The sequence below is a fragment of the Brassica oleracea genome, chromosome C7 (assembly GCF_000695525.1).
Source record: "Brassica oleracea var. oleracea cultivar TO1000 chromosome C7, BOL, whole genome shotgun sequence".
NCBI lineage: Eukaryota > Viridiplantae > Streptophyta > Magnoliopsida > Brassicales > Brassicaceae > Brassica > Brassica oleracea.
The window spans coordinates 1080999-1093233 of NC_027754.1; the positions used below are offsets into that span (position 1 = coordinate 1080999).

General features: G+C 35.3%; 2 protein-coding genes across 2 annotated transcripts in view; both read left to right on the top strand.

Annotated features, from left to right (window-relative positions):
* The window catches only part of LOC106302303 (pathogenesis-related protein 1), a 16021-nt gene extending 11605 nt beyond the window's left edge, over positions 1-4416 (top strand). The window contains exon 2 of the mRNA XM_013738844.1: positions 4002-4416. Coding sequence (XP_013594298.1) covers positions 4002-4363 — 362 coding nt within the window. The 3' untranslated portion in view covers positions 4364-4416. The remainder of the gene's footprint in view (positions 1-4001) is intronic.
* Positions 4417-10890: 6474 nt separating this feature from the next.
* On the top strand, positions 10891-11834 carry LOC106304520 (pathogenesis-related protein 1). The gene has a single exon (XM_013740923.1). The coding sequence runs from the start codon at positions 10961-10963 to the stop codon at positions 11615-11617; it is 657 nt and encodes a 218-aa protein (XP_013596377.1). The 5' UTR covers positions 10891-10960; the 3' UTR covers positions 11618-11834.
* Positions 11835-12235: the final 401 nt, after the last annotated feature.

A 12235-nucleotide genomic window follows, 5' to 3' on the forward strand; every position in this document is an offset into this window, starting at 1 on the left:
GGGTACTATACAATTGGATAAGTACATTAAACTTCCAATGACCCTTTCATACTCCACTTACGACATTGACTCATCTGCGTTTTTAATTAAGTGTAGTTGAGTGTCTAGTGGAGATTTTTGCAATTCTACTTGAGTAGTTTTTAAACTTCTCAAGTATTTTATTTTTTCAGCATAATGATCCTGAGATAAAATTATCTCGTCAGGAGTCTTCGTGATTTTAATGCTGAGAATAACATTCCCAAGACCCATGTCTTTCATGTTAAACTGACTATGAAGCATGTTCTTGACTTGTTAGATGATATCTCTAGTACTGTCGATGATGAGCATGTCATCAACGTACAAACACAACATAATATACCCACGAGGAGTACATTTGAAGTATATGCATTATCACATTCATTGATGCTTAACTCATTTGACATTATAACATTTTCAACCTTTCATGTCATTGTTTCCAAGCTTTCGCGAGCTTATACAATAACTTCACCCAAGTCGATAGACTTTGTGTTCTTAACTCTAGATCTCAAATCCTTCAGGTTGTTTCATGTATATCTCAATTTCTAAATCTTCTTTTAGAAATGCAGATTTAACATCCATTTGATGGATTTCCAAGTCTCTTAAGGCTGCAATTGCAATCAGAAGTATGATTGAAATTATTCTCGTCACTGGAGAATAAGTGTCGAAGAAATCTAGACTTTTTTTTTCCCTCGTCACCACAAGTTCGGCCTTGCACTTATGAATTGAGCAATCAAGTTTCAACTTGGTTTTAGGTAATCATCTACACCCTAGTGCTTTGAACCCTTGAGATAACTCTGTTATTTCGTAGGTATGGTTCTACATTATAGAATCCATTTTACTCTTGACTGCTTCTTTCAAAGAAGATACGTCAGGTGTAGACATGGCTTCAGTGAAAGATTTTTGGCTCATTCTCAGTGAGAATTACCATTAAAAAATCTTCACCATACGAATTTTCCTGACAAGCTCTTTTGCTTCATCTAGGTTCGTCTTTCATTTCTATGCCTCGATTATTGAAGTGTCAGAAGTACTTGCCTCATAACCAGAGGTCATCACATCTCTTTCTTTACGAGTGCGTTTTTGGATATTGTTTATCCTTACATGGAAATATCTGTTCAAAGAACGATGCATTCCTGGACTCCATGATCGTATTAAAATGGATGTCCGGTATATCTGATTTATAAACCAGAAACCTATAAGCACTGTTGTTGTGTGCATAACCGATGAATATACAATCCACGGTTTTCGGTCCAATTAGAACCTTTTTAGGAGGTAGTGCTATGACTTTTGCTAAGCACCTCCACATTTTTAAGAGTTAGTGCAACTACTTTTGCCAAGCACTCCCACACTTTGAGGAATTTGTATGAATATACATTACCTATTCAAAGTACATGGCCTTTTGCCAATGTTTGAATGTGGTAAGCAATGCTCCCCCCACACTTCCTGGGTTAATTCAGGATCATGCATGCTTGAATTCATCCTTTAAGAGTAGAACTTTTGTTCCGCAACTTCATTATGTTATGGAACATTGACCCAAAACTACACTTCGTTTTTTAGTTTTTATCAAACTGGTTTGAGATTTCACATTATCTCTATATAAACCAATATTGCTACAACATTTGTCAGCCTTGCTACGATGTGTGTCAGCTTTTTGAACATAAGGCTTTTTTAGTTCTTTTGCTCAATCACTTTCGTTTTATGTTCACAATTGTGAATATCATATGTTTTGTGATTTGCATATTTGACTTACTTGAAAGTCAATTTTTATAGCTCGTAGCCTTTGCTTGTGAGAGATAGATTTTACTGAAAATTTCTAATTTATCTATAGACCTAGTATATCAAATTAATTGATATACATGCAGTCATTCTGTCATGCATAAAGAATCACAGCTCTTTGACTAATATATGATAAACATATAATTCATCTAAACAAATTTTGTCATTGCAAAACTCTTTGAGTGTATGTTCTATGCCTTGGTTTGTCCATAAAGAAACTCAAAGTTCCATGAAAGTATTCAACTCACTAAAGACTTATGTAGTGATTGTACTAGGCATAGACAAATCTTCACATGAAGACGATCCAAGTGGATGACCATTCCCAATAGGTTTGTCGTCTCACTGGTTATATTCGTATGATAAAATATTTCATGATTATTTGAACACAATCTTTCATCTTTAAATTTAGATTTATTCAAAAGAAAATATTTGAACACAATCTAAATATAGGTTTGATTTATTCAAAAAGTAAATATTTTATAATTATTTAGACACAATCTTTATATATAGATTTATCTATATGGATGCAATCTTTATATTTGGATTTATCCATTATAGTTATTTGGACTCAATCATTAAATTTAGATTTATCCAAAGGTACTAAGAGGCTTTGTCTTATAAGATTTATCCAAAAAATATTATGAATTTAATCTTCAAAGATTTATTCAAAATTATATTGAACTCAATCTTCTAAGATTTGTTCATATTTTACAAGACTTATCTTATGAGTTTAAACTTAGTAACCTATTTATTGACTTGAAGTCATTGACATCAATTGTTATTATTGAATATGTTCACAAAATACAAATGGTAGTAATTATTGAGAACACAATTCAAATAAGCATTCTCAGAAGTCGTGTAAAGCGTTCCTAAACAATAGTAATCATTCTTAGAATCGCTAAAAACGTTCTTGAACTTTTAATATTCGTTCTCATAATCGTTTTAAAGCGTTCTTAAACGTTTAATATGTGACCTCAGAATCACATAAAAGCGTTCTTGAACTTTTAATAGTTGTTCTCAGAATTGCACAAAAGCGTTCTTAAACTTTTTAATAGTCGTTTTTCAGAATTCGCCAAAAGGCCTTCTTAAACGCTATTTTTCTTTAGAAAAATGAGATCGCGAGCCTTTCAAAGAATGTCGAGTAAATCATTTTCTAAATATGATTCGTCTTTTTATTCTAAAACGTTCTCAAGAATAGCTAAAGAGCGTTCTTAGAACCGTCTCAGATCGATTTAAAAACATTTTTTGTAAAACTGTTTTATAAAATCGTTTTAAAAATATTGTTCGCAATATTCAATCCGATTCAAGCGATAAGCATGAAGCGGATTTATTGAGTTAAGGTTGTAGGACCACGAAAATCCTGATTGAAAATTACGAAACAAAAAGCATATAAACGATAATATAAAGACGTACAACGTTTAAGAAATCGTAAGGAAATAGACGAATTCACGGAGTCGAGATTTGATCTCTTTCCTTAACTCAATAAATCGTCCGTAATGTGTGACGGTTTTATGCGATTTTTGAATCCCAGGATACAACCGTGATGAGACCGTTTCGCAACACCCGAAACAAAATCTACGAACTAACTACTACGATATACTCTCGGGACACTTACTTTAAAGAATAAAATCTAAAGAGTATTTTTTTTTTCTTTTCTAGTGAGAGAAAGTGGTAGTTAGAGAGATGATTGTGTGAGTTTTGAGATGTAAGATTATGGAGAAATCATGGTGATATTTATAGAGCATTAAACTTGGTCACCAAGTTATCTAAACTTGGCCGCCAAGTTATTGAAACTTTAATCCATTAAATTTACTCAGCCAATTGAACTTACAAAATGAGTCCAATAGTCTCCATAATCATTCACATAAAATTAATCTTTTACTAAGCCCATTAGACTTGCAAAGAATTTTCTATTCACACAACCAATTTATTACATAGCCCATTGGGCTTATAATAAAATTGGTCCAACAAACTCAACATTCCACTTATTATTTTCGCTTAAATTTATAATTCAATGAAAAAATAAACCTTCAGTATCTTTCTCCGTAGCCCACTAGAGGAATTTCTATAAATACACTGGCCAAGTAAATTATCGTTTCCGACAAAACAAGAAGTCCCAAGATAATAACACACTCAAAAATCCAGATGAAGAAGTTGTCGTTTATTGCTTATAGTTTCACCTTCGTCACATTATCATCGATCTTAACTAGTTGGTCCAATGGTGTGGAACGAAACTCTAGCGACGTATGCACAGAGCTACGCATACGAACGAGCGAGAGACTGCGTCATGAAGCATTCGTCGGGACCTTACGGTGAGAATCTTGCAGCTGGTTGGGGAACGATGAACGGTCCTGTCGCAACAGAGTATTGGATGACGGAGAAGGACAATTACGAGTATGCCACTAACACATGTGATGGTGGTGAGGGTGTTTGTGGACACTACACTCAGATCGTGTGGCGTGACTCAGTCCGACTTGGTTGTGGCTCGGTTAGGTGTAAGAATGATGAGTATATTTGGGTGATTTGTAGCTATGATCCTCCGGGGATTTATATCGGTCAACGTCCTTATTAATGATTCTGGTTTCATAACGAATTAAAAAGATACTATGTGGTAACTTTGTTTCTTAAAGAAAATTAATAGAATGACTTTTTTTCTTTAGAACGCTTTAATTTGCAAAATGCCACAAGTTTTGGAATGATAATTTGTGTAGTCCAGTTTACGACTATCTGCTGAAATGTGTCAGTTACTCATATCATTTTTGTAACTACATTAATCTTTGATCAAATTGTTTTATTGAAAAATCAAAACTTTTGATTCCAATGGTTAAAATTTTTAGGTTTCTAAGAAATATCTTTTCTACTATTAATTTATTCGAAGTCGATCCAAACTATCGATGATTAAATATGTACTGGACTACATTCAGAGCTATATCGATTGTGTTCTTAATTATTTAAAAACAACTGAACTGAAATATGAAATTTTTGTTCCATCAGAACTTTGTACTATATCGATGATAATTGATAGCAAAAAAATCAAAATATATATATATATATATGGAAAAGCAATAAAGTGAATTTATATATTTCTGTTATTAAAACTCAACACATAATTTTTGACAAAAGAAACTCAACATATGAAGATAATTCCAAAGGTTGAATCTTGTTAGTTGTTATGGAGGGACTGAAAGGACCCTCCTAAAGAGCAACAATGGACCATCACCATCCTAGGTGGTTATCTTTTCAACTAACCCAAAATCCAAAGAGAAAAGTTTTAAATTTTCTTGTGGATGAAATATCATTTCTAAGCATTTATCTCAGTCCCATGCATAATCTCACCGACATGGGGGCTTATACTTAGCAAATGAGCTAGCTCACGTGAGAAGTATGCATGGATCTCTTTATTGAGTTGGTTAGGTTGATCAAACCGGACTGTTAAAGGTTATTATCTATATCGGTTAAGGCTGTTGTTAGTTTAAATGAAAGAGGTCGTTTTCTTAATTAATTTGTTGATGTACAAGGACATTCAAATTCGTTAGAAAGGGAAACACCTCATTCCTACTAGTCACATGTGAAAAACCTATCACATACTGCCTCACCTCAAAGATAATTGTTTTGAAAAATAATTGTTTCACAATTTTTTTGTGTGTTTTCTATAAATTGTATATTACTTAATAATTATAAGTTGTAAATTTTTGTTTAAAAATCTTTGGTTTATTGAATTACTAAGGTTAACTGTATTGAAAATTGATAATCACAAAAAGATATATTCACAATACAAATTTAATGTATTTTATTATGTATGGACGAATGAAAATTTTATTTTAATAGAAAGAAGATATTATATTTAAAGATTTTAATTACATTTAAGTACTATAGCTAGGATTTTAATTAGAGTATATGCAACGAAATATTTCACCATTTGAAAAACTTTAACACGAGTCTCTCAAACTGTTAAGAAGAGTTTCTTAAATAAATGTTTTTTTTTGTAAGAGATTCATGGTTGTAAACTATCATTGTGCATAGTTTTATTGCAACACTTACTCTTATCATCAAATTGTTGGAGATGGACCTAGCACAAAGCCCATTAAGTGATGGGCCCAAAACTCACTCCTATTATCAAATTTATGTGATGATGACTCCACACAAAGACAAGTTTGTACTTTCACTATAAAATGAACCGTCAGAATCATTGAAATGGAAGAAAGAGGAGAGAGACCACAAAAGTCTAAGACAACCTCTCTCGTCTTCGACTACCAGCTCACCTTCGACTACCAGAAACTACCACCACTAAAAGTCCGAGATGACCTCTCTCGTCTCCGACTACCAGCTCGCCTTTGACTACCAAAAACTACCACCACCAAAAGTCCGAGACGACCTCTCTCGTCTCCGATTACCAGCTCGCCTTTGACTACCAAAAACTACCACCACCAAAAGTCCGAGACGACCTCTCTTGTCCAAGACTAGCTCGTCTTTGACTACTAGAAAATTTGTAGAGAGAATTCATTTAGACGATCTCGTTTAAATGATCTCTTTAAGTTCATGTAATTTCCGAGCTTGTTTATTCTTAACTATTAATACGAAATTCTCCGATCGCTTTACTTCTTTTATAATACTACCTCATTGACCGGATATGGAATCCACAATTGGCGTCCACCGTGGGGTAGGAAATCTTCTCTACTTCAAGAGAGCTCGGCGATTACAGAACCTATAGCACAACCAGAAGCTCTGATTTCCGTGACCACCAGTGACCCGGGCACGACGAACATGGCGACCACGATAACCTCAGGCCTACCAGCCAGCAACTCGACGCTTATGGCAACGATCTTAAGCCTACCAGCCAGCAACACGACGCTTATGGCGACGACCTCTAGCCTACCAGCCAGGAACGCGACGATTATAGCGATGACCTCAGGCCTTCCAGCCAGTAACGTGATGCTTATGGAGAAGACCTCAGGCCTACCAGCCAGCAACGCTGCACCATAAAGTGACGACCGCAAGCCCACCAGCGAGAAACGCAACGACGACCTCGCGATCATCGACTACCTTGGTACCATCGATGACATCGTGACTATTGAATACGTCGGTACCATGATGACCTCGTGATTACCGACTACCTAGATGACCTGGCGCCATTGACTACCTCGGAACCATGATGACCTCGCGACCACTGACTACCTCGATGACCTCGCGACTAGCGACTACCTCGCGATTACCAACTACCTCGGTACCATCAACGACCTTGCGACAACCTCGGTACCATGATGACCTCGCAATTACCGACTACCTCAATGACCTCGCGACTACCAACTATCTCGCGACCATCGACTACCTTGGTTTCATCGATGACCTTGCGACCATCGACTATCTAAGTACCTTGATTACCTCACGACAACCGACCACCTCGATGACCTCGCGATCATCGACTACCTCGGTACCATGATGAATATGCCTCGACGATCATATCTCCAAAGACCATGTCATGATGACCCCATCTCAACCAATATGCCTTGACAACCCTGATCAGCCAACAATCATGTCTCAGGCAACCACATCTTTGATGACCTTGCCTCGACAGCTACATCACCTCGACGACCACGTAACGATGATCACGTCACGGCGACCACGTCATGGTGACATCATCTCGACTAATTTGCCTTGAGGACTTCGATTAAATCATCGATCTCATCTCGACAGTTATATCTCGACGACCACGTCCTTGAAGATCTCACCTCGATGATCATATCTTTTACAAGCATGTCACAATGACTTCATCGATTTTCTCGTCTCAACCAAACTCGATCCAACTCCCCTTTGGCGACGACCTAACATTGATCTCCAACAGATGACATGCTTTCACTGGTTTTTCCGACGCCGACAAACTACCACTACTCTTCGACGATGACAAGCTCACAATACTCTATGATGATGACATTCTCCAAGTTAACGATCTCCTACTCAAAGACCTCAACACGAACAATCGAATTAGACGACCTTAAGACATATGGCCTCAAACGTGACTTTCAAAAATGACGATCAAAACTGACCATCAACCATGATGAACTTCGTCTATAGTCAAAGGATGAACTCGAGAAAGTGATCGAAGCTCTGCGCACACACTTGTTGAATGATCTCCACACCCAAGAAAACCGACCTCAGAACTCAAATGGACGAACTCCACACCTAATGAAATCAAACTCTGTGTTTGATGCATGCTATGTGCATTCATGGAGGCAATAATACACATTTGTATTTTATGGACAATTAAAATCTCATCTAATTTCAATTCCAAAATCTAATATTTTCTATAAACATATCATAACCCAGCTGGCGATCAAGCAAGACAATCAACCATAAGCTCTACGACTCATTTTATTCGGATCTGTACCCAAGTCCTGCAGCTCCGCGCTCACACTTCAAAAAACTTTTGCAAACAAAATATGAGTTCTGCTCTCAGAGTGCTACAGCTCCCTGCTCACACCTGTAACATTTCACAAAAGTACGATCCAAGTGTTGCAGCTCCGCGCTCACACTAATTTTGCAAACAAAACATGGTATCCGCTCTCAGAGTGTTGTAGCTCCCTGCTCACACTTGTAACATTTCGCAAAATACGGGATCCGTCTTCAGTGTTTCAGCTCTGCGCTCACACTTCAAAAAAATTTTGCAAACGAAATATGGGATTCACTGTCAGTAGAGCCGGCCCGTGGGCCAAGCCAAGGAAGCAGTGGCTTCCGGCCGCATTATTATAAATATAATTTCGGCCACAAATGATCAATAAATTCCTTTGGTTTAGTTGCAACATCTGAAACTAGAGATTCTCTTTGTCCAACCTGGGTTCGAACCCTGAGACATGCGGCCGTTTTTTTGTAACTTGCTTCTGGTCTTGGATTCCCTAGGACCGGCACTGACTGTCATAGTGTTTTTTATACAAGACTCATGGTTATAGACTATCATTGTGGATAGTTTTACTGCAACACTTCACTCCTATTATCAAATGTTATAGTTTAATCTTAGAGAATTTTACATGTAGAGACACATTTTGACATTGAAATTACATCTCAAGACACATCTTGCTTTTGGCACACTTTTTTGGAATGATTTGTCTATTCTACCCTTTCATTAAATAAAAACATTTTACCATTAAAAATTCCACATATTTTTTTTTCTCTCCTATTTGAATCTGAATTATTCTCAAATCTGAGAATCCTAATTTTCCTTGCTTTTCCAAATTCCAGAATTTGCTGGTTGTGGTTCTCTAAAATCAAGCTGTGTTGGACCAAATTATGAGAACTCATACAATTACATGGAGGCAAAACCCATTTGTTATTGAAAGGTGTTTGGTTGTTGGAGAGTTCTCAAAAAAAAAACTTAAGAAATGGTTTATGCCGTATATGTAGAACAAATCACGGGTGCTTAGTAAAACTCACGAGAGTTATATAACATCACGTGGATTACAGTTCAGAGAGATTAATGAACGTAACTAATTAATTAGTCCAATCAAATTCCACGTCTGTAGGATTGCGAGATTATGCGTACGGTATATATGAAAGTTTAATGTGTTTCCAGTACAAAACACACATATAGAGCATAACATGAGTCGAAAGGGGTTAGAAAGTAAATATTGTTTTCCATTTACTTAGTCACGTATATCATATGTTGAAACATTATCACAGTTGGTGATATACCGTCCACAATTAACGGACCTAATTAGCCCCACAGTTAAACTTAAAACATTAATCACGTGATCAATCACACACTAGACGATAAGCTTTGCGACTAATCTAGTTAACTTTTTTTACATTCACCTACACCTACAGTCAAACTAATTATTCTTTGCCTTCTACAAAGTTCCGGGATTGCGTTAAGAACTCTTGCCTTTTCCGTTACATATCAAACTTTCAAAATTGTAACTCTCACGGCATGAATGGTTTAAATGCAGCGGTTGCGGCTATGGCTGCAGAGGTTTGCGGATGTGGGTGGTTGCAGTTTCTAACGGTTCTAAGAGATTTTTACGACTAGTACTTCGGTTAGAAATTTGTACGTTTGCGGAATATTTATGACTGGTTAACTAGCGGTTAAATAATAAATTAATAATATTTACATTTTATATAATTAGAAAATATCAAAAATCATAAAATTATAATAAATATATAAAAATTATATTTAGAAAGTTGTAGTTTTAAATTTTTCAAAATTATAGAAAATATTTTTATTTTAAAATTTTATAATATTAATTGAAATATAATAGATATATTTTAGTATTTTATAATTTTAATGTAAACTTTTTACTGAGTAGTTTTATTTTTGTATTTATATTGTTTTTAAAAAAAAATAAAAAAAGAAAAAAAAATATCATAGATATATTTTAATATTTTAGAATTTTAATGTAAATTTTTTATTGAATAGTTTTGTTTTTGTATTTATATTGTTTTTAAAAAAGAAAAAAAAAATAACCCTCCCGCAACCGCAAACGCTAGCTGGAACCAGCTTTTGAATTTATGAGGTTTGAAGCGGTTTGAAACGATTTAAAGCGGCTTGGAGCGGTTTAAGTGATTGTTGCAAAACACTAACACCGCTACCAACCGCAAAAGCTGCGTTTGCGGATGGTAGCGGGGAAACCAGTCATGCCCTCCGTCGATTACTTAATGTTGACGTTAATTACTCTAAAAATTAGAATATATAGTCCTAAATTTATACTTCTTCCGTTTCATAAAGAATGTCACTTTGACATTTTTCACAGATTAAAAAGATGATTGAAATTCATTAAAGTTCTTGTTAATTACACATATTCAACCAATGGTATTTGAGATAAATGAAATTATTTATAAAATCAGTGCATTTGTAATTAATTTTAAGTTGAAAGTTGTATTGGAATTCTAAAAAGACATTTTTTCTGTAACAATAAAAAAATGCTAAATTGACATGAAATTTGTAAAAATAATTTGCTATTTAGTAGTAATTGTTTAGAAATAAACAACGTCTGTTTTTCGCTTCTTTTTTGGTTTTACTTGTGGTGAATATTTGAAATCCCAAAAATAGTCACGGAACTCTTGCTTTCCTAGGCTTACAAAAAGGAGAAAACAAAGAATCAAAATAGAGAACAAAGCAGTTCGAAAACAAAAATAAAAGAAGTGTTGACAAAAAAAAAAAAAAAAAAAAAAAAGAACAAGAATGTCGTTTTCTGGATATAGCTTCGTCGTAGTAACATTACTCTCCATCGTAACTCAAATCTATGGTTCCTGTAATGTAGACCCAAATGCTCATCCCCAGCCGGCAGCAACGTCAGGGTTTAAGGCTCATCCCCAGCCGGCAGCAACGTCATGGTTTAAGGCTCATCCCCAACTGACAGCAACGTCAGATCTTAACACCCTAGGTCGAACCAACTTAGACCCAATGGTTGATCTCCTACCGGCAGAAACTGTATTGGTCCACAATCGGGTTCGAGCCGAAGTCGGGGTGGGTCCAATGGTGTGGGACTTCAAACTAGCTGCCTTCGCACAGAACTACGCTAACGTACGATCCAAAGACTGCGCCCTACAGCATTCGACAGACGAAATGTACGGCGAGAATATAGCCGCAGGGTGGCTCAAATCTAAGGAATCAATGAGCGGTCCGATCGCGGCTAAGTTGTGGTATGGCGAGAAGAAATTCTACAATTATCAAACCAACAAATGTAGTGGTATGTGTGGGCATTATACTCAGATGGTGGCTAACCAATCGCACCGAGTTGGATGTGGTCACGTCAGGTGTCATGCAGATACATATCTTTGGGTCGTATGTAACTATGCTCCTAGGCCGATGGGTGATGAGAATACACGTCCGTATTAATGAACTTTTGTTTTTAACCAAGACGAATAGTTGTCTGATGTAATAAAATTTAACATAATACGTTACGTACTATAGATAACCAGACATTATAGTATGGAGATGTCTGATCATGTAATAAAAATTAACATAATAAGTTCGTGCACGATAGATCATATAATACCTGAATCCAGAAATTATATTTTTTGTGATTTGTAGTATATAATAGTAATCACTTAACAGTGTATGATCACACCTTGTATTCATATATTGTAGAGTGTGTATTTGAGTTGTTGAAAAAATTATCTCCAAACGTGTATATATTAGCACTTAATTACATAATACATATCACCACTCTTAATTTTCTTGTATTTATATTTTATAGAGCTAATATAAATATAGTACATAAATTGAATTTGTAATTTGCTTTCTCTTTTCAAATTTCAACAATATGTGAATTTTAATTTGAAGAAGATACATTAAGGAGACCAAGACAAACCATAAAACTAAATCTTATTGTCTATTATTTTCAAATAAATACATGATTAATAGTTCCAATCCTTAAAGAATATTTTCTAAGATTAGTATATTTTAATGTTAATTATTAATATTAAAGAAGTAAAAAGTCACAAATTGTTCATC